This window comes from Pristis pectinata, chromosome 10, assembly GCF_009764475.1.
Source record: "Pristis pectinata isolate sPriPec2 chromosome 10, sPriPec2.1.pri, whole genome shotgun sequence".
In the NCBI taxonomy this organism is placed as follows: domain Eukaryota; kingdom Metazoa; phylum Chordata; class Chondrichthyes; order Rhinopristiformes; family Pristidae; genus Pristis; species Pristis pectinata.
This window is the reverse complement of record NC_067414.1, coordinates 96,723,025-96,750,390: the sequence shown is the minus strand read 5'-3', so window position 1 is coordinate 96,750,390 and position 27,366 is coordinate 96,723,025. Positions and strand designations below refer to the sequence as shown.

General features: G+C 53.5%; 1 protein-coding gene across 1 annotated transcript in view; it reads right to left on the bottom strand.

The window, feature by feature from the left end:
- Positions 1 to 27,166, bottom strand: part of susd4 (sushi domain containing 4) — a 28,353-nt gene extending 1,187 nt beyond the window's left edge. Inside the window, exons 1-8 of the mRNA XM_052024122.1 lie at positions 27,133 to 27,166; positions 26,508 to 26,657; positions 17,188 to 17,391; positions 15,418 to 15,633; positions 12,029 to 12,208; positions 8,045 to 8,233; positions 7,132 to 7,323; positions 2,437 to 2,581 (exon numbers count right to left, since the gene is read on the bottom strand). Coding sequence (XP_051880082.1) covers positions 2,437 to 2,581; positions 7,132 to 7,323; positions 8,045 to 8,233; positions 12,029 to 12,208; positions 15,418 to 15,633; positions 17,188 to 17,391; positions 26,508 to 26,657; positions 27,133 to 27,166 — 1,310 coding nt within the window. The remainder of the gene's footprint in view (positions 1 to 2,436; positions 2,582 to 7,131; positions 7,324 to 8,044; positions 8,234 to 12,028; positions 12,209 to 15,417; positions 15,634 to 17,187; positions 17,392 to 26,507; positions 26,658 to 27,132) is intronic.
- Positions 27,167 to 27,366: the final 200 nt, after the last annotated feature.

Here is a 27,366-nt window from a genome sequence, read left to right as displayed (position 1 = left end):
GGCACCTTAGGACCAGCACCGTTACACCCCCTACCCCCGCTGCACTCGACTGGGGCAGTGGGGAGAGACGCCGCCTTGCAGCCCCAGAGACACGGGTTTGATCCTGACCTCGGGCGCTGCCTGTGTGGAGTTTACACGTTTCTCCTGGGTGCTCCGGTTTCCTCCCGAAACCCCCAGTGTGAGTGGTGCTGAGGTCGAGAGGGTTGAGAGCTTCAAGCTCCAAGGAGTGAACATCACCAATAGCCTGTCCTGGTCCAACCACGTAGATGCCACGGCCAAGAAAGCTCACCAGCACCTCTACTTCCTCTGGAGGCTAAAGAAATTCAGCACATCCCCTTTGACCCTCACCAATTTTTATTGATGCACCATAGAAAGCATCCTATCCGGATGCATCACAGCTTGGTATGGCAACTGCTCTGCCCGGGACCACAGGGAACTGCAGAGTTGTGGACACAGCCCAGCACATCACGGACACCAGCCTCCCCTCCATGGACCCTGTCTACACTTCTCACTGCCTCGGTAAAGCAGCCAACATAATCAAAGACCCCACCCACCCCGGACATTCTCTCTTCTCCCCCCTCGCATCGGACAGAAGATACAAAAGCCTGAAAGCACGTACCACCAGGCTCAAGGACAGCTTCTGTCCTGCTGCTATAAGACTATTGAACAGTTCCCTGGCACGATAAGATGGACTCTTGACCTCACAATCTACCTCGTTATGACCTTGCACCTTATTGTCTGCCTGCACTGCACCTTCTCTGTAACTGTGACACTTTATTCTGCATTCTGTTATTGTTTTCCCTTGTACTATCTCAATGTTTTGAATTGATCTGTATGGATAAGATATTCACTGCACCTTGGTACATGTGACAATAATAAACCAATTAACAATTGGTAGAATTGGTAGTCAATGGCACGGAAACAGGCCCTTCAGCCTATCACGTCCATGCTGGCCTTTTTTGTCCACCTACACTAATCCCATTTGCCTGCATTGGGACCGTATCCTCTGTACCTTGCCTATTCAAAAGCCAGACTAAATGCCTCTTGGATGTAGTCACTGCACGATTCTACCACATCCTGAGGCAGAGTGTTCAAGATATCAACCACTCAGCAGTCAGGGCACTGAGTACAGAAGTCGGGATGTCATGTTGCAGTTGTACAGGACGTTGGTGAGGCCGCACTTGGGAGCACTATGTACAGTTCTGGTCGCCCTGCTGTAGGAAAGATGCCATTAAGCTGGAAAGAGTGCAGAGGAGATTCACGAGGATGTTGCCGGGACCCAAGGGACTGAGTTATGGAGAGAAGTTGGGACTTCATTCCCTGGAGCATAGGAGAATGAGGGGTGATCTTATAGAGGTGTATAAAATCATGAGGGGCATAGAGAGGGTGAACGCGCACAGTCTGTTTCCCAGGGTTGGGGAATCAAGAACTGGAGGGCACAGGTTTAAGGGGAGAGGGGAGAGATTTAATAGGAACTTGAGGGGCAACTTTTTCACCCAGAGGGTGGTGCGTATATGGAACGAGCTGCCAGAGGAAGTGGGTGAGGCAGGTACATTAACAACATTTAAAAAGTACTTGGACAGGTACATGGATAGGGAAGGTTTCGAGGGATATGGGCCAAACGCAGGCAAATGGGACTAGCTTAGATGGGAATCTTGGTCAGCACGGACCGGTTGGGCCGAAGGGCCTGTTTCCGTGCTGTGTGACTCTGTGCATACAGTATGTGACTTGTTGCTGATTTTCTTTTGCCAGTTGGAGCTGGTTGAACTGAAACAGTGCCGTGTTCATTTTCTCAGAGGCCACTGATGATGTGACATCCTTCACTTTGACACCCACTGAACCTCTCCCTTGCCCTTGGTGAATGCCCAGACTGAGCTGCGACGGTGGGACAGTGCTCAGCGTACAACCTCCGGCGCGGCGCCCAGCGTACAACCTCTGGCACGGAGTCCAGCGTACAACCTCCGGCGCGGCGCCCAGCGTACAACCACCGGTGCCCAGTGTACAACCTCCGGCGCGGAGCCCAGCGTACAACCTCCGGCGCAGAGCTCAGCGTACAACCTCTGGCGCGGCACCCAGCGTACAACCTCCGGCGCAGCGCCCAGTGTACAACCTCCGGTGCCCAGCGTACAACCACCGGCGCGGCGCTCAGCGTACAACCTCTGGCGCCCAGCGTACTACCTCCGGCGCGGAGCCCAGCGTACAACCTCCGGCGCGGCGCCCAGCGTACAACCTCCGGCGCCCAGCGTACAACCACCGGCGCGGCGCTCAGCGTACAACCTCTGGCGCCCAGCGTACAACCACCGGCGCGGAGCCCAGCGTACAACCTCCGGCGCGGAGCCCAGCGTACACGTCAGCCCCCCCACGGTAACTGACACCCCACACCAACCCCCACGGTCACGGACACCCCACACCGACCCCCCCGCTCCCCCTCCTTACCCAGACTGGCAAGGAGACTTCAGCCGGATCTGGAAGGCCTTGAGGAAGACGAGGAGGAGGAGGGCCAGGAGGACGCTGATGGCAGTGAAGGCCACCACCTTCCAGGTGGACAGGATGGAGTCTTCACTGTCTGCCCAGGACTGACCTGCTCCAGGGTGAGAGACAGCAGCGGTAACTGGTGGGGGGTCCGGGGAGAGGTGCACCAGGCCTCGGGGGGACCAGGACCCTCCCACCCCCCCCCACTGTCACTACCCGCTAATGCAACGTCGCAGGGAGAGCTGCACATCTCACCCACGATGGCAGGAAGGCAGCTGGTAATTCACCCGACGGGAGCCCTGGTACCCACCGAGACTGGATCCAACCCTCAGTCCCCGACCCCATCACCCCGTCACCCCTTCCCTCACTCCCCGAACTCCGTCACCCTGCCGTTCACTCCCCGAACTCTGTCCCCCCGCCGCTCACTCCCTAAACCCATCACCCTGCCCCTCACTCCCCAACCCCATCATTCCAAATCTCACAGAGTTACAGAGTAATACAGCACAGGCCCTTCAGCCCAACCTGTCCATGCCAACCATGATGCCTACCTAAATTAATTCCCTTATCCTGCAGTTGGCCATTCTGAGGCGTGTCTGAAGGCCACGTTACATCACGTGCACCGCTCTGCCGTAACACCGTTCTGAGTTACCTCCTCAAAAACCCAATCAGATTTGTGAGACAGGACATCCGCTACACAAAACTACGTTGTCTCCTGTTAATCGGTCCCAGCCTTTCCAAGGGATCACTCTCCTCAAACCCTGCTCCTCTGCCCCCTCAGTCCACATTCCTCACCCCTCACTGTCCCCAACCTCCAGCACTCCACCCCCTCACTCGACAGCGCCCACCTCTCACCACCCCTCCCCCCCCTTCATCACCCTCTCCCCTCCCCACCTCTCACTGACAGGTGACAAGTGTTGGAAACTCCACCTGTCCGGCAATCTCCAGGTTTTTGTGGGAGAGAATTCCAGTCGTGCTTCCCTGAATGTCCTGACTCTCAGACTGCAACACTCTCCTGTCTGGAATCCCTCATCCACAAGGAGATGCAAGGGTAATAAGGTTCCATTAGTAGGGAACTACAACTCCCCCAGTATTAACTGGGATCACCCTAGTGTGAAAGGTGAAGGGGGGGTGGGGTTGGAATTTTTGTGGTCCATCCAGGAGTTTTTTCAGCCAGTACATAGCTCGTCCTACTGGGCACTAAAATAGCTGGTATCGTAGACAGTGAAGTAAGTTATCAAAAATTACAGGGGGATCTTGACCAGCGAGGTAAGTGTGCCAAGGATTGGCAAACGGCATTCACTCCAGGTAAGTGCGAGGTGCTGCATTTTGGGAAGTCAAACCAGGGTGGGACTTTCACAGTGAACGACAGGGCCCTGGGGAGTGTTGTGGAACAGAGGGACCTAGGAGTACAAGTACGTGCTTCCCTGAAAGTGGAGTCACAGGTAGGCAGGGTGGTGAAGGCAGTGTTTGGCACACTGACCTTCATCAGTCAGGGCACTGAGTACAGGAGTTGGGATGTTATGTTGCAGTTGTACAAGGTGTTGGCGAGGCCGCACCTGGAGTACTGGGTACAGTTTTGGTCTCCCTGTTATAGGAAAGACATCATTAAGCTGGAAAGAGTGCAGAGAAGATTTATGAGAATTTTGTCAGGGCGAGGGCCTGAGTCATAGGGAGAGGTTGGGCAGGCTGGGACTTTATTCCCTGCAGCATTATAAGGTCACCCTTCAGTCTGCTATGCTATGTATAAAATCATGAGGGGCATAGACAGGGTGAATGCACTCAGTCTTTTTCCCAGGGTTGGGGAATCAAGAACTAGAGGGCACAGGGTTAAGGTGAGAGGGGAAAGATTTTAAAGGGATCTGAGGGGGCAACTTCTTCACCCAGAGGGTGGTGTGTATATGGAACGAGCTGCCAGAGGAAGTGGTTGAGGCAGGTACATTAACAACATTTAAAAGGTACTTGGACAGGTACATGGATAGGGAAGGTTTAGAGGGATATGGGCCAAACATGGGCAAATGGGCATCTTGGTCAGCATGGACCAGTTGGGCCGAAGGACCTGTTTCCATGCTGTGTTACTCTATGACTCTAGAGAAGGGGTGGTACTGGACCTAATTTTAGGGAATGTTGTCAGGTAAGTGGTTGGAATATCAGCGGGAGAGCACCTTGGAGACGGTGACCATAACTCAAGGACAGAAAGAGATAAGCATGGTCTAAACAGTAAAGTACTGAATTGGCATTGCTGATGTCAATGTGTTAAGACCAAGGTACACTGGGAGCACTACTTGCAGGTAGGTAGGTGGGAGACGTTCGAAAGTGAGAAGGCGAGAGTTCAGGGCCAGCAGGTTCCCATGAGGGTGAAAGGTATGGACAGCAGTCCAGGGATCCCTGGGAGAACAAGCGCTGGAGAAAGAAAGAAAGCCGGCACAGAGGGAGTTGGAAACAGGAGAGGCCACTCAGGATACAGAATGCGTGGGGAGATACATAAAACAGAGCAGGGTACAGAGAAGGCACGGGATATCACTGGCGGACAAGATTAAGGAAAATGCCGAGGCATTTTGTAAGTATATTAAGGGCAAGAGGGTAACCAGGGAGAGAGTAGGGCGCCTTAGGGATCAAAGGGGCAATCTGTAGGTGGATCCAAAGGATGGAGATGAGGTCTTCATTGAATACTTCTCACCTGTGGTCACTGTGAAGGACATTGTAGTTGGAGAGATCAGGCGGGGTGGTGAAACTCTAGAAAATATTATTATTAAAATTGAGGAGATATGAGCAGGCTTTAAGGTGGATAAATCCCCAGGGCCTGATGAGGTGTATCCCAAGCTGCTATGGAAGGCAAGGCTGGAAGTGTGCACCTCTATTTGAGAAGGGCAGCAGAGAGAGGCCAGGTAATCGCAGGCCGGGGAGTCTAACACCAGTGGTAGGGAATTCTTGGAAAACTTCTGAGGGGTAGGATTAATGTGCACTTGGAGAGGCAGGGGTTGATCAGGGATATTCAGCAGGGATTTGTTGGGACACCCTAAATGCACGGTAGTGTAGCAGTTAACGTAACGCTCTTACAGCGCCAGCGACCTGGGTTCAATTCCCCCCGCTGTCTGTAAGGAGTTTGTACATTCTCCCCGTGTCTGCGTGGGTTTCCTCCGGGTGGTCCAGTTTCCTCCCACATTCCAAAGGCATACGGGTTAGGAAGTTGTGGGCGTGCTATGTTGGCGCCGGAAGTGTGGCGACACTTGCGGGCTGCCCCTAGAACACTCCACGCAAAAGATGCATTTCACTGTGTGTTTCGATGTACATGTGACTAATAGAGATATCTTAAAAAAAATTTAATTGAATTTTTCAAAGAGGTGGCAACGATGGGCAGGTGCAGTCCACAGGCAAAACCAACACCAAAGGTTAGAGATCATTGGATCTAAGGCAAGGTGGATCCAGAGCTGGCTTGTAAACAGAAGGCAGAGTGTGAGGGTGGGGAGTTGTTGTGATTGGAGGCGGGTGGCCAAGGGTGTACCACAGGGATGGTGCTGGGACCCTTACTCATCTACATTAATGGTTTGAGTAATGTAGGAGGGATCTAGGAGAGCACCTGAATCACCAAGGTATGGAAGGCTACAGACAAATGGGATGGTAAATGGGATTGGTTTAGGTGGCTGGCAGGGATGTGGTGGGCTGAAGGGCCTGTTTCGGTGCTGGATGACTCTCCAATTACAGAGGGAACTCCCACCCCTGCACCCCGACACTCCCTCGATCCTCTCAACTCAGGGGAGGCTAAAGGTGAGCATGCTCACAACAAGGCCCTGAGCTGTGGCATTGTCCAGGTGGACCCCTGGGCCACCATCTCTGGGGGCATCAGCCCTGCCAGCAAGACCCCTCCCACCCCAGGCATTCCCTCTTCTCCCCTCTCCCATTGGGCGGAAGATACAAAAGCCTGAAACCACATACCACCAGGCTCAAGGACAGCTTCTATCGGACTCCTGAACAGACCTCTTGTGTGATAAAGAACTCCTGATCTCTCAATCTACCTCGTCATCACTGCAGGAAACTGCAGAGTGCTGTGGACACAGCTCAGTCTGTTACACAAACCAGCCTCCCCTCCATGGACTCTGTCTGCACTTCCCGCTGCCTTGGTAAAGCAGCCGGCATAATCAAAGACCCCACCCACCCCGGACAGTCCCTCTTCTCCCCTCTCCCATCGGGCAGAAGATACAAAAGCCTGAAAGCACGTACCACTAGGCTCAAGGACAGCTTCTGTCCCGCTGTTAAAAGACCCTTGAATGGACCTCTTATAGGCTAAAGGATGAACTCTTGGCCTCACAATCTATCTCGTCGTGGCCCTTGCACCTTATTGTCTGCCTGCACTGCACTTTCTCTGTAACTGTGACACTTTACTCTGCATTCTGTTATTGTTTTCCCTCGTACTACCTCAGTGCACTGTGTAATGAAATGATCTGTGTGGGTGACACACAAAACAAAGTTGTTCACCTTGGTACATGTGCCAATAATAAACCAACTACCCAGAGCTGAGGGCACAAACGGCTCCCTCCCTGTGCTGCCCTGTGCCCAAACCCTTCCCCCTCAGCTCCCCCAGTGCAGATTGTTCTTGTCACCCACTCTGTCCCCTCCTGCCCGGGAGCAGAGGGAGCCCAGGACCCTGGCTCACACCCTCACCGATTGTCTGGCAGAAGACCTGGCTGGCGGGGAACCAGTCTCCGTGCTGGCAGGTGACGTACTTGTAGTCAGTGGCGAGCGAGTAGCCGGGGTCGCAGTAGAACTCCAGCACGGTGCCGTGGATGTACCGGTCGCAGGGGTAGGGGTGGCACAGGTAGTCTCCATGCGACGGGATTGGGGGCAGTGGGCAGGCTGCACACAAACACACAGGGCGAGTGAGACCAGCCCCCTCGGGGGGGGGGGGGGGGGAGAGAAGCGGGGTGGGACAGGGGTACACGGAGGGGGGCGGGGGGAAACGGGACACAAGAGTAAACACAATGTCCCAGACCACCCGTCGTAGGTCAGTCACACCATCCCGGTGGTCTCCACCACCCAGGGACCCACCTCCTCCAGCTACAGCCCTACCCACCCCCCACTCCCACAACCCCACCCATCTGCCACCCTCACAGCCCCAGCCAACTCCCCCCACCCGACACACGCACCGACCGACTACCCCTCCCCCACAATTCCACCCATTTCTGGGGGGCTGGAGTGGTCAGAACAGGTGCATGCGCAGGCAAACCCACGGACCACCTCCCTCCAGCCAACTCCCCCAGTCCCACCCAGCCCCCACCCAGAACCCCACCCAACTCCCCCCATCCGACACACCCACTGACCCACTACCCCTCCCCCACAATTCCACCCATTTCTGGGGGGCTGGAGTGGTCAGAACAGGTGCATGCGCAGGCAAACCCACGGACCACCCAACAACCAAACCTACAGACCACCCCACGGGATCAGACCCACCGGGACCAGACCCACGGACCACCCCATGACCACCTCACGGACCACCCTATGACCAGCCCCATGGGACCATCCCATGGACCATCCCACAGGACCAGACCCACGGGACCAGACCCACGGACCACCCTACCTTCAACGTCCAGGCAGCCGGGGGGTCCGGCTGACCACAGCAGGTTGTAGGTACACTCCAGGAGCTCCGGACCTGACAGCTTGTATCCCGGGAAACACTGGTACCGCAGCACGGAGCCCACTGGGAACGTGGTCAGGGAATCCGACACGTTAACGTAACTGTGGGGGAACACTCGGGGGCGCAGGCACCCTGTGGGGGTGGGGAGGGATGGGGCGGAGAGGGGGTGAGACAGAGAGAGGTGGGAGGGGGGAGAGGTAGGAGGGGGCAGAGATGGGAGGGGGAGAGATGGGAAGGGGAGAGATGGGGGGGGAGAGATGGGAGGGGGGAGGGATGGGAGGGGCAGAGATGGGAGGGGCAGAGATGGGAGGGGTGGGGGAGAGATGAGGGGAGGGGGAGATGGGGAGAGAGGGGGAGGGGAGAGGAGAGAGGAGAGATGAGGGGAGGGGAGGAGAGGGGGAGAGATGGGAAGGGTAGGGGGAGAGATGGGAGGGAGGGGAAGGGGAGGGGAGAGATGAGGGGGGAGATATGAGGGGAGGGAGATAGGGGAGGGGAGAGGGGGAGATAGGGGAGGGGAGAGGGGGAGAGAGGGGGGCAGATGGAGACGGGGGAGAGAGGGGTGGAGGCAGAGGGGGGAGGAGAGAGAGAGCAGGGAGTGGGGTGGGGAAGTGAGGACAGAACCAAGATCAATTAGCCAGGAGCGCCCCACACCACCCTCCTTAATCCAAGTCCCCCAAAAATCCATGTCCATCCATAGAGACCAATTTCCACAGAACACTGGGAAGCAGGAAGATCCAGTTCCACCCCTCCCGGATATCCAAGCTCCCACAAGAATCCAATCTCCTCGGAAAAACTGAGACCCAAGCAGATCCAACCTTCCTGGGAAACCCGAACCCTGGGGTAAACCCATTTCCCCAGGAAGCAGAGACTCCAGGAAATACAAGTCCCTTCCCTGTAAATCCAAACCCCAACCATCCCACGCCCCCCCCCACCCCCTACAAACACCGAGAATACTGACACCCCAGGAAAATCCAACCCCCAAATCCTGGGAAACCAAGGCCACAGGAAACGCGCCTGAGGGGCTGATGAAGGCAGAGACTGTCCGGACATCCCGACGAGCACTGGAACCACCGAGGCTCCCCCCTCCCATCTCTCCACCTCCCCCCCTCCCCCTCTCCCCCATCTCTTCCCCCCCCCCGCATCTCTCCCCTCTCCACCCCTCCCATCTCTCCACCCCTCCCCTTTAAATCCAGACCACAGGAGCAAGCAGTGGTCAGGTCAATGCAGTTCCTATCCTTCTGGTGCACAAGAACAGGCCATCGAGCTGCAGCCCCTCTCAGTGAGAAAGCAGCTGATGTCACACATTTCGAAACACCTTGTTTAACGATTTCACAGGCCTGAAACAAACAGCCGACTCAGCAGCGACGCTCCAGCTCCGGGGCTTCGAACGTCTGCTGCCTCGGTGTGGGGAAGTGGTTCCACGCTGGAGCTCAGTGAAGCTTCCAGGAAGGCTCTGCAGTGAAAGGCAAGAGCTTCAGGCTGGCCCACTGGTGCACACTGAGGGGCTGGAACCTGTGTGAAAACCCTCCTCGGACTGTTTGTTCAAGGAAAGTGTGTGAAGGGAAAACTGACTTCATATTGATGTAGGGTTGGTAAATGGAATGATATGGCTTGCACTAAGAATGGTTATGGAGGAATAGAACAGAGAACAGTACAGCACAGGAACAGGCCCTTTGGCCCACCATGTCTGTGCTGACCATGATGCCGAATTAAACTAATCCCATCTGCCTGCACATGGTCCACATCCCTCTATTCCCGGCATATTCATGTGTCTGTCTAAAAGCCTCTTTAATGCCACTATCGTATCTGCCCCCACCACCACCCCTGGCACCTGTTCCAGGCACCCACCGCTCTCTGTGTAAACAACTTCTATCAGGTCTCCCCTCAGCCTCCACCGCTCCAGAGAAAACAGCCCAAGTTTGTCCAACCTCTCCTTATAGCACCTGCCCTCTAATCCAGGCAGCGTCCTGGTGAACCTCTTCTGCACCCTCTCCAAAACCTCCACATCCTTCCTGTAAGGGGGTGACCAGAACTGCACACAATGCTCCAATCCCAGCCTAACCAAAGTGTTATATATCCTGTATTGTATATCTGCAAATTTTGTGGGCAAGGTGCATGTTTAAAAAAGAACTCCAATGAATAAATAAAAATGTAGAATATTTACGAATAACACTGTGTCAGTCAATAGTAGGTGTTGGTATGTGGTATTGGGATTGGTTTATTATTGTCACTTGTACTGAGGTACAGTGAAAAACTTGTCTTGCACACCGATCGTACAGATCAATTCATTACACAGTGCGTTGAGGTAGTACAGGGTAAAAACAATAACAGAATGCAGAGTAAAGTGCCACAGCTACAGAGAAAGTGCAGTGCAATAAGGTGCAAGGTCATAACAAGGTAGATCGTGAGGTCAAGAGTCCACCTCATTGTATAAGGGAACTGTTCAATAGTCTTATCACAGCGGTATAGAAGCTGTCCTTGAGCCTGGTGGTACGTGCCCTCAGGCTCCTGTATCTTCTACCTGATGGGAGAGGAGAAAGAATGACCCGGGTGGGTGGGGTCTTTGATTATGCTGGTTGCTTCAGCAAGGCAGCGAGAGGTATAGACAGAGTCCACGGAGGGGAGGCTGGTAGGTAGGAAAGTAGATGCGGGAGAACCAGCAGATGTGGTATATTTGGATTTTCAAAGGTTTCAGTACAGTCCCAGAGGGGAGATTGGTATAAGGTTAGAGCACTTGAAATTGGGGTAATATGCAGTTGGTTAACAGAGTACAAAGAGTAGGAATGTAAATTCTATGCATAAAATCGCAGACTCTTACTGCAGAGCAGTGACCAAGCTTGATTGACAAGGGGATTAACCAATCATCACTCTGCCTTGCTAAACAGCAGTCACATTAGGCAGCTTGTTGAAAACAATATGGTCCCTCCCTCCCCTCCCCTCCCATTCCACCCTCCCCCTCCATCCTCTCCTTATCTGCCTCCACCTCTCTGCCATCTCTTTGCCCTGTATCCCTCCCTTTCACTCCCTGTACTCGCTCCCTCCATCCCTGGTCTTCACTCTGCTCCCTCCACCCTCCACCCAACCACCATCCCAAGATGCTGAGGTCAAACCCCACGCAGGCTTGGTTTGTCATATAGCACTGAAGCAGGTCCAGATACATGTTAAATGTTGTGGGAGTCTCTGTCTCCACCAATCCCTCAGGCAGCGAGTTCCAAGCCCTAGCACCCTCTGCATGAAACAACCCCCTCTCAGATCCCCTCCGTACCACCTATCGCCCTGCTTCCTCTCGTCTTACACCCCCCCCGCCATGGGAAAAGGATCCTTACTCTCAACCCCTCATCATTTTGTTTAACTCTTTCAGGTTCCCCCTCAGCCTCTTCCCCTCCAAAGAAAACAAACTCAGGCACATATCTGAAACACTCCATCCTGGTCATAGAGCCATACAGCACGGAAACAGGCCCTTCGGCCCAACTGGTCCATGCCGACCAAGGTGCCCGTCCAAGTGAGTCCCATTTGCCCGCCTTTGGCTCATACCCCTCTAAACCGTTCCTATCCATGTACCTGTCCAAGTGTTGTTAACGTACCTGTCTCAACCACTTCCTCTGGCAGCTCGTTCCATATACGGACCTCCCTCTGGGTGAAAAAGTTGCCCCTCAGGTTCCTATTAAATCTCTCCCCTCAACCCTGTGCCCTCTAATTCTTGATTCCCCAACCCTGGGGAAAAAGACTGAGTGCACTGCAGAGGTGAATCCCCTCCCTAGTGCAACCACCTCCTTCCTACAATGGGGTGAACAATAACCCAGCTGTGGGCTGACTAGTGCTCTATAAGGTTGCAGCGTGACGTCCCAGCTCTTATAGTCTGTGCACGACATGTGGTGGGAGGCATTGATGCAGAAACTGTGTCTCATTACCTGAAGGCATACAGACCTTGGCAGCTGGGCAGATTGTCCCATGTCCCATCCTCTGGACACACTGCTGCCATGATGTCCATGTCGGGGTAACGGATCTGGAAGCCCTGGTGACAGCTGATGATCAGACGGTCCCCGGGACGGTAGGTGATGTTGTACACGTCAGCATCCTCAATGGATGGCAGGGGGCACTCGGTCCCTTGGAGTGAAGAGGCAGCAGGTGAGGAGCGGGCAGCCATCGGGTGACCAGCCTTACCCAGCCCGTCTCCTGCCCTCCCTCCTCTCCTGAGGGCTGTCACTCCCACCGGGCTGGAACTGGGAGTCGTGTGGGAGTGGCCGGGGAGGGACATCAGAGATATGGAGTCGCTGGCAGCCGCAAGAGTCGGGAGGGGGGTGGCACAGTACATAATACAGCTGCCTTAGAGACACAGTGATCCTGATGTCCAGTGCTGCCTGTGTGGAGTTTGCACGTTCTCCCTGTGACCCCGTGGGCTTTGCTGCCTGTGTGGAGTTTGCACGTTCTCCCTGTGACCCCGTGGGCTTTGCTGTCTGTGTGGAGTTTGCACGTTCTCCCTGTGACCCCGTGGGCTTTGCTGTCTGTGTGGAGTTTGCACGTTTCCCCATGGGTTTCCCCTGGGTGCTCCAGTTTCCCCCCACATCCCAAAGACGTGTGGGTCAGTGGGTTAAGTTGTCCCCGGTGTGTGGGCAAGGGGTAGAGTCTGGGGGGAGTTGATGAGAACGTGGGGAGAACGGGTTACAGGGAAATGGAATGGGATTGATGGGACTCCTCCGATAGTAGGTCAGGCTAAATGGGCTGAACGGCCTTCTATATTGTAAGGAATAATGAATGATATGAAATATAACAGGTTGCCTCTCCACTCTTGTTTGAGCACTGGTTTTAATTATTCCACTGGGTGCTACTTGGCACAAGCTCGCCCATCACCAGAGGTGATCATTGTGTTCCCCAGACTAGCATCCACACCACCATCTAACGCAGGGCACCCCGGCACGATATCGGAGCTCAAGGTGCGAGAATGATCGTGCATGGGTCTACCCCCCGGTCAACAGGTGGGACCGGCTCCCTTCACCGTGCGGCGAGTTGTACGGTGGGAGGTCCTGTAAACCCTTGCACAGGGAAGACTAGTTGTGGTGGGTGGTGGCAGCCCAGAGGCTCGTCAGCTCCTCCATTCAGGATGCAGTACATCAAAAGCCATTCCCTGCTGGTCTTGCCAAGACAAAACTTACAGGCTGAAACTTTCCAGCGGTGAAGATTCGTTAAGTAAATGTTCACTAACCGGCTGAATCCCATACAATTCACTTATTTTTATTTTCTTATATAACTTTGGAGGAGGCCATTCAGCCTGCTGTGTATGCTGGCACTCCCTGCACCCCTGTCAGCCCCTCCCTCAGCCCACCATTCTCCTGCACCCACCCTCACTGGGGGCCATTCGCAGTGGCCAATTAACCCACCGACCTGCATGTCTACAGGAGGAAACCGGAGCACCCGGGGGGAAACCCACGCGGTCACAGGGAGAACCTGCAAACTCCACACAGGCAGCACCCAAGGTCAGGATCGAACCCGGGTCTCTGGAGAGGTGAGGCAGCTGGAGAAGGTGGTCCCGAATCTCGGGAGCTGCCTCTTGGTGAAGGAGGCATCAGTGATGAGTGGGACAGGCTGCAGTACCTTTCCCTTGAGAGGGCCAAGGGTGACAGGGTACAGGGGTTTCATCAAATAACGGGTTCGATACAGGAGGGGTGCAGAGAACATGGCCACGTGGGGGAGACAACGCTGGATAATCAGAAGAGGTGTTTGATGTAGGGGAGGGCGGGACGGCAGACGCACTCACAGAGGGGGCAGTTAAAGGGACCAGCCTCATCAGTTTAAGGAGCTGGCTAAAGACTGGAAGGATATGCTGACCAGATTACATGAAAGAGGCCAGTATAGCATGATAGCATGGATCAAAAGGGCAGAATGGCCTACTATCACGTTGTAATTGAATGAAACATACACAGACACACAGATGCACATAGACACACACACACACAGGCGCACACATAGGCACTGGCAAACACACTCTATCAGACAGGTATGACCTCTGCAAGGCTGCCTTTAGTGTTCTGTGTGTCGTCTGTACCTACGTGCCTGTGATGCTGCTGCGAGCAAGTTTCTCACTCTACCTGTACCTCACCGTACTTGTGCACAGGACAATAAACTCGACTTGACCCGAGTTATACCAGCACGGAAACAGGCCCTTCAGCCCAACCCATCCATGCCGACCAAGATGCCCGTCTAAGCTAGTCCCATTTACCTGTGTTTGGCCCATTTGCTCTCCTTCCTGGTCAGCCTGGCTTGGGATTTCTCCCAATACCTTCCTCACCACCCAGTCCTTTTGCAGGATGCAGCCAGACTACGAAGAAACATTTTTTTAACAAGGTAGTAGATGCACTGTGAGAGAGGTTAACCCTACTGAAGATAGCTGAGGGGCACAGAATTAGGGGCAAGCCTGCAAAACGGACTGACAGAGGGCTGGAGGGTTCAGAGAGTGAGACGAGAGTGAACTATGTTGTTCCCCAGGATTCTGCTCACCATCCGCATCAATAACGTGGAATTTGGCTTCCTCTTACATCTGTAGTAGGATAGCTTGGAGAAATTAACCAAACTCTGTTTAACAAAACCACCTCTTCTGATTATCCAGCATTGTCTCCCCCACGTGGCCATGTTCTCTGCACCCCCCCCTGTATCGAACCCCATTATTTTGTGAAGCACCTCTACCCTGTCACCCTTGGCCCTCTTGAGGGAAAGGTACTGCAGCCTGTCCCACTCATTACTGATGCCTCCTTCACTGAGAGGCAGCTCCCGAGATACGGGACCACCTTCTCCAGACTTGACTTGACTTGCCTGCTGTAAAGTTGTTGCAAATCAATTACCCGTCCCTTGCCCAGAGCTTGTTGATGAACACTCTTGCAGAAAACACAGATATAGAAGCATGCACAGACGTATCATAGATCCACAGGCACATGCATGGATATGTACAGAGACATGTGTACATATATTCACATGAACACACACTTACAGAAACAATTACACGCTCACACATTGCTGTGTGAGTGACTGAGCTGATTTCTCCCTCTGAGAGAAACAAAGGACTGCAGATGCTGGAATCTAGATGAGAACCACGATGATGCTGGAGGAACTCAGCAGGCCAGGCAGCATCCGTGGGGAAAAGCAGGAGGTCAACGTTTCGGGTCAGGACCCTTCTTTGGTTAATTTTTCCAAACTATCCTACTACCGACGTAACAGGAAGCCCTCTAACCTGAAAAGTTGACCTCCTGCTTTGCTGAGTTCCTCCAGCATCACCGTGACTTCTCCCTCGGTGCTGACTCAGGGTTCACTGCTCTGGGACTTACATTCGGGGAGACATTGTGGTGCAGAGCTGGGCTCCCATGCCAGGGTTCCGTCCTCCTGGCGCTCACACTCCGCCTTCGGTGGGCCCCTCAGTTTGTACCCGTGCTGGCAGTGGAAGCGGATCAGAGCACCCTCGTGGAAGAGGCTGGGGGAGGAAGGGAGCCTCCCCCCATGGTCTGGAGGGCTGGGTTCAGGGCAGGTCTCCACAGCACCGACCTCTGCAACAACAAGCGTAATTATTTTTATTTCAAAAACAGACTTTATTCATAATAAAAGAATAAATACAAAGGAAAAAACAGTGCATAAAACTTTTACATTCATGGTCGTTACATTCAGTAGTGTAAACTTATGAAAAAACCAAACATCGCACTGTTGCCACTCACGTGGCCCCGAGGTGAGACCCCTTTCATTGTTCGAGGGGCTTCGCCACCCAACCCCGTCCCTCCACGTGCAGTATAAGAAGGAGCCGAGACTGTGGATCTTCTCCACAGAGCCTTTGCATTGGCTGCACCCAGCTTCAGTGTGTCCCTCAGCACGGACTCCTGCAGCCAGGACTGTGCCAGTCAGCAGCATTCCCTTACGGACATCTCACTGTGTTGGGAGACCAACCAGTTTCGGGCAGACCAAAGGGTGTCCTTCACCGAGTTGATGACCCTCCAGCAACACTTGATGTCTGTCTCGGTGTGTCCCCCCGGGAACAGCCCGGAGATCAGAGTGTCCTCTGTCATGCAGCTGCTGGCGATGAACCGGGACACGGACCCTCGCATCCGTCTCCGCACCCTCTGAGCAAATCCACAGTCTGCAAAGAGGTGGGTGACCGTCTGCTCCCCACCGCAGCCATCCCGAGGGCAGCGTGCATTGGGGGTGATGTGTGGTCTGCAGAGGAAAGCTCTGACAGGGAGGGCCTCTCTCACCGTCACCCAAGCAAGGTCTTGGGGCTTGTTGGTCAAGCCTGGCGATGAGGCGTTCTGCCAGATGGTTTGGACTGTTTGCTCCGGGAACCACCCCACAGGTTCCATAGTGCCCCGTCCCGCAGTATCTGCAGGACGTCCCACGCTGATCACTGCCCGGTGGACTTGTGGGGTGTGAGTGACCAATCCGCTGTCAGGAGGTGGGCCTGGGGGTGTGAGTGACCAATCCACTGTCAGGAGATGGGCCTGGGGTGTGAGTGACCAATCCGCTGTCAGGACGTGGGCCCGGGGGTGTGAGTGACCAATCCGCTGTCAGGACGTGGGCCTGGGGGTGTGTGACCAATCCGCTGTCAGGACGTGGGCTCTGGTTTACATTCCTCTCATTCTTCCAGCCAAAATGTAACCCTCCCAACCTCACCCTCTCTCCCATCTTCCCTCCCCTCCCTCATCCTCCCCCTCTCCCCCATCCTCCCTCCTCTCCCCGTCCCTCATCCTCCCCCTCTCCTCTCCTCCCCTCCCTATCCCTTCTCCCTCCTCCCCACTCTTCTCCCCTCCCTATCCCTTCTCCACATCCTCCCTTCCTCCATCCCTTCTCTCTCTCCCTTCCTCCCCTCTACCCCTTCCCCCCTCCCTCTCCCCCATCCTCCCTCTCCCCCATCCTCCCCTCCCTCTCCCCCGTCCTCCCCTCCCTTCCCTCTCCCCCATCCTCCTCCTCCTCCCCTCCCCTCCCCCCTCCCTCCCCCCTCCTCCGCCCTCTCCCCTCCCTCTCTCCCCAACTCCCCCTCCCTCTCTCCCCCACTCCTTCCACTCACATCCCTTCTCCCTCGCCCCCATTCCCCCTCCAGCCTCGCCCTCCCTCACCTGACGAGCGGCCCATCACAAAGTTGCTGATGCATTTGGGGACTGAGCTCCATTCTCCATCTCCCCGGCACCGGGGCTGGAGGTGGGAGGAGTGGAAGTCGAGGTGGTATCCGGCCAGGCACTGGAAGCCCAGCACCTCTCCCACCTGGTAGGTCCGGTTCTCCACCTCCGCATTCATCACACTCAGCACCGTGCAGGTAGGAGCTGCGAAGGCAAGAGTCCACACGTTACCACGGTCACACTCCCCCCCACACATCCCACCGGACACTCAGTGGGAAGGACGAGCCTCAAACATTGCCCAAACAGTCCCACCAAACAGTCCCACTTCCATTCAGCTGAAGTTCCAAACATCCCAACAATAGGTTAAACACACAAGATGCTGGGGGAACTCAGCAGGTCAGGCAGCATCTGTGGAGGGAAGTGGACAGTCGACGTTCCCTCGTGCCTCTAAGAACAGGATAACTGGCCGCTGTAAATTGCGCCCAGTGTGTGGGTGAGGGGTGGGATCTGGGGGGAGTCGATGGGAATGTGGGGAGAATAAAATGGGATTAGTGTAGGATTGGTGTAAATGGTCAGCACGGACTCAGTGGGCCGAAGGGCCTGTTTCTGTGTTGTAGGCCTCTGACTCTTTAACCTAGTAACATTAATGACTAAGTAATGAGTTGCAGCTAACTGCCTCATTTCTAAGTATATTCAAGATCCTTGAGGATGTTACAAGCAGGTGGACAAAGCAGAGAGTAAACTCAGCCCAATACATCACGGGCACGTCCCTCCCCACCATCGGAAGTATCTACATAATACTTCAAGAAGGCAACATCTATCATCAAAGATCCCCACCATCCGGGCTGTGCCACCTTCTCACAGCTACCATTGGGCAGGAGGTACAGAAGCCTGAAGTCCCACACCACCAGGTTCAGGAACAGCTACTTCCCTTCAACCATTCGGTTCTTAAACAACCTGCACAAACCTACTCACTACCTCAGTATAGCAACACCATGACCACTTTGCACTACAACGGGCTTTGTTCTTGTTTGTTCTAACTGTGTTCTTTCTTGTATAATTTATGTGTAATTTACATTTTTTTGTGAATGTTGTGTTTCTAACGCTCTGTGCCTGTGATGCTGCTGCAAGTAAGTTTTTCACTGCACCTGTGCACACAGGTACTTGTGCATATGACAATAAACTCAACTTAGACTCTTAAAGAATTATCTCTTGCGCTGGAGTGATGAGTCGGGTAATGGTTGATGGTGTTTGTGATTGGAAGGTCAATGGGGCTCAATGCTCGGTTCTCTGCCTTTTTGGAATACACATTATTGGTTCAGACCTCATACCTTCTCATAATTCCTTACGGCATAGGCCATTTGGCCCATCAAGCCTATGCTGGCCCTCAGAGCAATCCCATCAATCCCATTCCCTGACTTACTCCTCTGCACCCTATTCTCTCTCAATGTTCAACCCCCTCCCTGATCCTGCTGCAACCCACAAACATCAGGGGCAGCATACAGTTGTTCAGTAGCCCACCAGCACGGAGGAAACCGGAGCACACGGAGGAAACCCACCCAGTCACAGGGAGAACGTGCAAGCTCCACACACAGACGGCACCTGAGGTCAGGATCGAACCGGGGTCTCTGGAGTGCAGGAGAGGGCGCAGGGGAGTGCTTCAGTGATGGGAGAGACTGGACAGGCTGGGGTTGTTTTCACTGGAGCGGAGGAGGCCGAGGGAGAGTCTGATAGAGTTATAGAAAATTATGAGAGGCAGACAGTGTCCAAGAACACTCCTCGTTATTCCTTTCTGTTTGCACTATTTATTTATTTCTGTAACTATTGGTATTGGTTTATCATAGTCACTTGTACAGTGAAAAACTTGTCTTGCATACCGATCGTACTGACCAATTCATTACACAGTGCATTGAGGTAGTACAGGGTAAAAACAATAACAGAGAACAGAGCAAAGTGTCACAGCTACGGGGAAGTGCAGTGCAGGTAGACAATAAGGTCAGACAAGGTAGATTGTGAGGTCAGGAGTCTATGTCTTTGCACTGTACTGCTGCCGCAAAACAACATTTCACATCATATGTCAGTGATAATAAATCTGGTCTTGATTCTGAAGTGAGAAATGTTTCTGGGCACAAGCTGCCCAGAGATGTGCCAAGAACCAGCTTAACTCTAATGGGGGGGGGGGGGGGGGGGGGGTCAGATACAGACCGGGAACTTCAGAAATATGTTCATCGGGGAAAAGGGACACTTCCCCGAGGGACAGGCTGAGGGATATTCAGGGCAGGCAGGTCACAACTCGACCAGGCAACAAGTGTGTCAAATTTTCCACAATTTCTTCCCAAATATGTTCAGTGCTCTAACAGCGAAAATAAGGGTTTGTGCGGAGAATCACTGATAACTGGGAGGGACTAACACACTGCTGGAGGAACTCAGCAGGTCAGGCAGCATCTGTGGAGGGAAATGGACAGTTGACGTTTCGGGCCGAGACCCTTCATCAGGACTGGAGAGGAAGGGGGCAGAAGCCAGAATAAGAAGGTGGGGGAGAGGGAGGAGCACAGGCTGGCAGGTGACAGGTGATTCCAGGTGAGAGGGGGAAGGTTGGTGGGTGGGGGAGAGGGGGAAGTGGGAATGATGTGAGAAGCTGGGAGGTGAGAGGTAGAAGAGGCCGAGGGTTGAAGAAGGAATCCGATAGGAGAGGACAGTGGACCGTGGAATAAAGGAAGGAGGTGGGCAGGCTGTGAGGGTGGGGGAGGGGAAAGAGAAGGGGTGAGGGGGCCCTGGGAATGAGGGGAAACAAAAGGGGGGAGGGAGAACAGAGGAGAGGGGTTACGGAAGTCAGAGAAATCGATGCTGAGGCCGTCAGGTTGGAGACTACAAGACGGAATACGAGGTGTTGTTCCTCCAACCTGCGCCCGGCCTCAGCAGGCAGTACAGGAGGCCGTGGATAGATACATCAATGTGGGAAGTGGGAGGTTGGAATCGCATCAAAACTTTCAGCTAAGTTAATGTGTATACAGTAATGCTCTTGGGGAAATGAGGTTACATAAACCATATCTGTGTTCTGCAATAAAGAGGTTTGACACATCACGAAATACTCTAACAAACTTCTACAGATGCACTGTTGAAAGTATCCTGACTGGTTGCATCATGGTCTGGTACAGCAATTCCAACACACAGGGACGCAGGAGGCTGCAGAGAGCAGTGGACACGGCCTGGACCACCCCAGGCATGGCTCTCCCCACCACTGACAGCATCTACAGGAGGCACTGCCTTGAGAAGCTGGCATCTATCATCAAGGATCCCCACCGTCTGGGTCATGGCCTTGGAATTGGTTTATTATTGTCGCAAGTACCAAGGTACAGTGAAAAACTTGTCTTGCATACCGTTTGTACAGATTAATTCATTACTACAGTGCATTGACATAGTACAAGGGAAAACAATAACAGAATGCAGAATAAAGTGTTATAGCTACAGAGAAAGTGCAGTGCAGGCAGACAATAAGGTGCAAGGTCATAATGAAGTAGATTGTGAGGTCAAGGGTCCATCTTATCGTACTGGGGAAGTGTTGAATAGTCTTATAACAGCGAGATAGAAGCTGTCCTTGAGCCTGGTGGTACGTGCTTTCAGGCTTTTGTATCTTCTGCCCGATGGGAGAAGGGAGAAGAGAGAATGTCTTTGATTATGCTGGCTGCTTTTCCGAGGCAGCGTGAGGTATAGACAGAACCCATGGAGGGGAGGCTGGTTTCTGTGATGTGCTGAGCTGTGTCAACAACTCTCTGTGATTTCTTATGGTCATGAGCAGGGCAGTTGCTGGACCGAGCCGTGATGCATCCAGATAGGATGCTTTCTATGGTGCATCGATAAAAATTGGTGAGGGAGGTGTTGAGTCCCAGGTGCCAAAGTTTTGTGATGAGTTTGCTTGGAATTATAGTAATGAAGGTGGTGCTGTAGTCAATAAACAATAGTCTAACGTAGGTGACTTTACTGTCTAGGTGCTCTGGAGCTGAGTGTAGGGCCAGGGAGGTGGCGGCCGCTGTAGACCTGTTTCGGCGGTAGGCGAATTGCAGTGGGTCGAGGTTTTCCGGGAGGCTGGAGTTAATGCGTGCGGTGACCAGCCTCTCGAAGCACTTCATGATGGTGGATGTCAGAGCCACGGGGTGGTAGTTGTTAAGACACGTTATCTTGTTTTATTAGGTACTGGGATGATAGCGGCCGTCATAAAGCAGGTGGGAACCTCAGTTTGAAGCAGGGAGAGGCTAAATATGTCTGCAAGTACCCCCACCAGCTGATCTGCTCAGGATCTATGGACACAGCCAGGGCCACCATCAGGGTCAGATGCTTTCTGTGGGTTCACTCTCCGGAAGACTGATCTTCCATCCCCAACGGTGACCATGGGTTCAGGTGCATTGGAGGCTGTTGGGGTGGGTGGTGACTTTCCAATCTCCCTCAGTTCAAAATGTGCATAGAATGCATTAAGCTGATTGGGAAGGGATGCGCTGTTGTCAGCGATGCTGCCTGACTTTGTTTTGTAGCCCATTATAGCACATAAATCCTGCCACAGCTGATGGCTGGTCTGGGATTCAGTTTTGGACTGGCATTGTCTCTTGGTATCTCCGACAGCTTTATGGAGGTCGTATCTCGATTTCTTGCATAGGTCAAGGTCACCTGATTTGGACGCCGCAGCCCTTGACTCCCAGAGTGGATCTCCCGGTTCATCCATATTTTCCGGTTTGGGAACACCCGGATTGTCCTCTTTGGTACACAGTCCTCAACACACTTGCTGATAAAGTCTGTGACGGTGGTGACATACTCAACTAGGCTGGTAGCTGAGTCTCCGAATATTGTCCAGTCCACTGACTCAAAGCAGTCGCGTAGAAGCTCCTCGATTTCCTCAGACCAGCACTGTGTGACTCTGTACTGGATCCTCATGTTTCAGCTTCTGTCTGTACGCAGAGAGAAGGAGCACAGCTCGCTGCTACCATCGGGCAGGAGGCACAGGAGCCAGAAGTCCCACACCACCAGGTTCGGGAACAGCTACCTGTAGACCTGTTTCGGCGGTAGGCAAACTGCAGTGGGTCGAGCTCGGCAGGAGGCTGGAGTGAATGTGTTCCATGACCAGCCTCATGAACCAACCTGCACAACCCGAACCCTACCTCAGCAACGGAACACTACGGACCACCTCTTGCACCGTCATGGACTTGTCCCTGATTGTATCTTTGTTTTGCACTAATGTATTGTTTTGACAGCCTTTTTCTTCACTATATTGTACAATTTATGTATATTTTATGTCCTGTGTGCTGTCTGTACCTACGTGCCTGTGATGCTGCTGTGAGCAAGTTTTTCACTGTACCTGTACCTCACCGTACTTGTGCACATGGTAATAACCTCCACTTGACTTCTGCCAAAGCTCACTGTTCGAACCTCTCTTGTGGAGCAGTGGCGGGCTGTTCCAAGCTCTGGGTCTGTCCTGGTTCAACCTGTGACTGGGATCCTCCTGCTCCCCTCCATCGTCTCTCTGACCACTGCCCACGAGTACCAAATGCCCGCCTCTCTGTCCGTCCCACTCTCTGAGGTGCTGTTGCACAGCCTCACCTTTTGGTTCGTTAGCCCCAGTGGTTTAGGATCTGGGGTTCCATGCTGAGGCCTTTTCCAGAGAGCATCCGACAGTCAAGCCCACGGAATGGGTCTGGAGTCACCAGTAGGGATGGCGGATTTCCTTCCCCATAGGGGCAACAGAGAACCAGAGGGTATTTACAACAACACAGTAGTTTTGGGTTCATCATTACGGAGACTAGCTTGTGTTTATCTTGCACCCCCCCCTTTTAAATTCCTTAATTTACATTCCACAGTTGCTGAGCCAGGATTTGAACTCATGCCTCAGAGAGTCATGGACCTCATTTCCTCAGAAGATCTTTCCTCCACAGCTTCCAGCGTTCCTGACCCACACACCTATCTCCAGCCCGAAATCTACAGGCAGGACAACCCCGACAGTCCCGTTGTTTCAGCCTGTCCTCGCCCTTCCAAACTTCCTCCTTCCTACCTTAAACTCTACCCTTTCCCGTGGTCCAGCCTGTTCCCACTTATATCCGTGACACCGTCAACGCTTCTGCCACTTTGGCTGTTTCCCATTCCCTGGTCCCAAAAGACTCATCGTTACCGTGGACGCACAATTTCTTTACACCTCTGTCCCACATCAGGTGGGTCCAAGGGCCGCTGCTTCTTCCCTCATCCCCCCAACACACTCATTTACCTGGCTGAGTGTTCTCACGTTGAACAACTTCTTCCACTATCACAGCTTGGTATGGCAACTGCCCTGCCCAGGATCGCAAGAAGCTGCAGAGAGTTGTGGACACAGCCCAGCGCATCACGGACACCAGCCTCCCCTCATGGACTCTGTCTTTACCTCTCGTTGTCTTGGTGAAGCAGCCGGCATAATCAAAGACCCCACCCACCCGGGACATTCTCTCTTCTCTCCTCTTCCATTGTGTAGAAGATACAGGAGCCTGAGGGCACGTACCACCAGACTTAAGGACAACTTCTCCCCCACTGTGATAAGACTATTGAACGGTTCCCTTATACAATGAGGTGGACTCTGACCTCATGATCTACCTTGTTGTGACCTTGCACCTTATTGCACTGCACTTTCTCTGTAGCTGTGACACTTTACTCTGTACTGTTATTGTTTTTACCTGTACTACCTCAATGCGCTCTGTACTAACTCAATATAACTGCACTGTGTAATGAATTGATCTGTATGATCGGTGTGCAAGACAAGTTTTTCACTGTACCTCGGTACAAGTGACAATAATAAACCAATACCAATACCCCGACCCCACCAACACACTCATTCACCTGGCTGAGTGTCCTCACATTGAACAACTTCTCCTTCCAGTCCACTCACTTCCTCCAGATCACAGGTGTGACCACGGGCACTCGCACGGGCCCAAGCTCTGCCGCTCCCTTTGTGGGACACGTGGAACAATCTTTGTTCCAGTCCTGCCGGGACCCACTCCCCCGACCCATCTTCCAGCAGGTTAACAACTGCATTGGTGCTGCCTCCTGCACTCATGCAGAACTCTGCAGCTTCATTACTTTTGCTGCCAGTTTCTGCCCTGACGGTGCCCTTCCTTTTCTCTGTTTCCATCCCAGGAGACAGGCCAGCTCCTGGCATCCAGGACAAGCCGACTGACTCCCACAGCTATCCCCACTGCTCTGTCCCACCCTGCCTCCCGTAAGGACCGTTCCGCTCTCCCGGGTCCTCCGTCGTATTTGCTCCGATGATGAGACTCTCCATGCAGGTGCCTCTGAAACATCTTCTTTCTTCCTGAACCGTGGCTTCCCCTCTGCCATGGTTAACAAAGCCCTTGGCCACACCTCATCCATTTCCCGCACCTCTGCTCCCACCTGCTCTCCTCTGGGACAGGACAAGGATGGGGTCTGCCTCGTCCTCACCTCCCACCCCACCAGCATCTGTATTCAACAGGTCATTCAATGCAGTTTCCGCCACCAGACACATCTTCCCTTCTCCTCCCCTCTCAGCATTTTGCCGGGACCATTCCCTTCCTGACCCCCGGGTCCGCTCGTCCATCCCTACCAACCACCCCATTCTTATGGCACATTCCCATGCAACTGCAGGCGATACAACGCCTGTCCTTTCACCCCTTCCCTTCCCACCATCCCGGGACCCAGACAGTCCAGGCGAAGTGGCGATTCACTTGCACTTCTTCCAGTCCAGTGAACTGCATTCGGTGCTCACAGTGCGGTCTCCGCTACACTGGGGAGACCGAACCCAGATTGCTTTGTGGAACACCCACGTTCAGTCCACAGGGTGACCCTGAGCTTCCCGTTGCCTGTCACTTTAATTCCCCATCCCACTTCCCACTCTCACCTATCAGACTGTGGCCTGCACTGTTACAATGAGGCCCAATGCAAGCTTGAAGAATAACATCTCATCTTCTGTCAGGGCACATTGCAACCTTCTAGGACTCAACACCGAGCTGTACAACTTCAGGTAACTTGATATCTCTGTCTATATCAGTCAATCTGTGATATTAGCTCAGTTTTTTCCCTTTCTCTCTCTCTCTCTGAGTGGAGGACACACCCAGCCTGACCTGCTGGACACGTCTTCCAGCTCTGTATTTTGCAACTCCCACATTCTTTTGTCTATGTCCTCTCTCTCTGACTGCTCCCATTGACTCACTGACCAGACAACCTTGCTGACAGATATCCCTGTGGTCACCCCGGATATATCCCACTCTCCCGGCAGCTCTTCCAGCCCCCTTAGTCTCCTCTTCAGCCCTGACGAAGGGTCTCTGCCTTTGAAATGCCGACTCTTGTTTCTCTTCCCACAAATGCGGCCTGACCAGCTGAGTATTTCCAGCATTTTCTGTTTTTTCGCAATCTATTCCGAGCTCTGTCACAGGAAGAAATCATTGGGCAGATGCACTGAAAGCCTTACTGGAGAAATGCAACATCGTCACTGGGAATACCTGGCCCCGTGACCACTCAGAGTGGAGAAGGAGCATTCAGGATGGCGTCGGGAACCTCGAGTCCATGCATCGGGAGCTCTCAGACGCCCTGTGTCAGTGAGGGAAGGAACACACCGCCTCACAGACCACCCAGGGCCCACTCCCAGTTACACACCTCCTGCCCCATCCGTGGAAGAGTCTGCACCAGCCTCATGTGGTATCTCAGAACCCACACCACCGGTGTGGAAGTCACCTTCAGAGGCCCAGATAGAGTGGACGTGGAGAGGATGCTTCCAGTAGTGGGAGAGTCTAGGACCAGAGGGCACAGCCTCAGAATAGAAGGACGTCCCTTTAGAACTGAGGTGAGGAGGAATTTCTTCAACCAGAGGGTGGTGAATCTGTGGAATTCATTGCCTGTGGAGGCCAAGTCATTGGGTATATTTAAAGCGGAGGTTGACAGGTTCTTGATTAGTGAGGGTGTCAAAGGTTACGGGGAGAAGGCAGGAGAATGGGGTTGAGAGGGAAAAGTAAATCAGCCAATGGCAGAGCAGGCTTGATGGGCCGAATGGCCTAATTCTGCTCCTGTATCTTACCATCTTCAACCCTCACAAGGCGGTATCAGTCAACTTAGGGCAAGACTCACTGCAATGGTGTACATTGAAATAATCAACTATCCATAAATATTTATATCATTTAAATATATGCACATCTGGCTTATACTATAGGAGATTGGAACAGATCTTAACCTGTACAATTCATATTTATGCATTTTGCAATAACACGGGCTTGAACCACATTCGCGCTAAGGCATTACTAACACAACGGGACTCGGTCCAGTCCTGTTCGGGAACTTACCGGACATCTGATCCGCAGTGCACACACAAAGCAAGACATCAGCGCAGAGCATCAGAGCGGCCACTGGAAGATGCCGGTGGGTCCCAACTGAAACTCGGCTGCTGGAAGTCGCTCCATGATACATCTCTCGGCAGCAGCGACTGTAACAACCTGGAGAGGAATCATTAAATATGTAACAGCGCGGTTGACAACCTCGCCCGGACAAAACAAAATTCGGAAGCTTAAGTGCTGATAGCACTGGTGTCTGCTCTTTGCAAACCTGTGCTGCTCCTAGTAAGTCCCTGCACAGGGAAAGGCATTTTTGTGTAAGACTCTCGGGTGCATAATTACCATGCATCTGCAAACAAAAACATTGCAGCAAAATCCGTTATTATTTAGGTTTTTTTTGGGGGGGGGGGAGATGGGAATGTGATTGCAGTCTCTTCACTGTACGTCGGTTGCCGGAGTAATCTCGCATTCCTCATACCTGCCCTGGCCCTGGGCTGCAAGGCAAAGCAGTGGGCGGTGCAAGCCGGCTGCCCACGCTTTGATTGACAGTTCCGCTGGTCCAGGCGCGCTCCCGGCTCGGGCAGCTCTCGTCATTGACCCACTGACTCAGATTCCCTGCCCGCAGACGCTGCCCGACCTGCTGGGTATCTCCATGCATTGCCCGTTGTCATCATAGGACATCACCCACGGCTCCTCCACGGGCACCGCCCCCGCCGTTTGACTGACAGCTCGTCGGGGCTCCGCCTCCGCCCTCCACTGACAGCTTTTTCACAGACCCTGCACCCACCCTTTGACTGACAGCTCACCACAGGCCCCGCCCACACCCATGACTGACAGCTCACCAACAGGCCCCACCCTTTGACAGCTCACC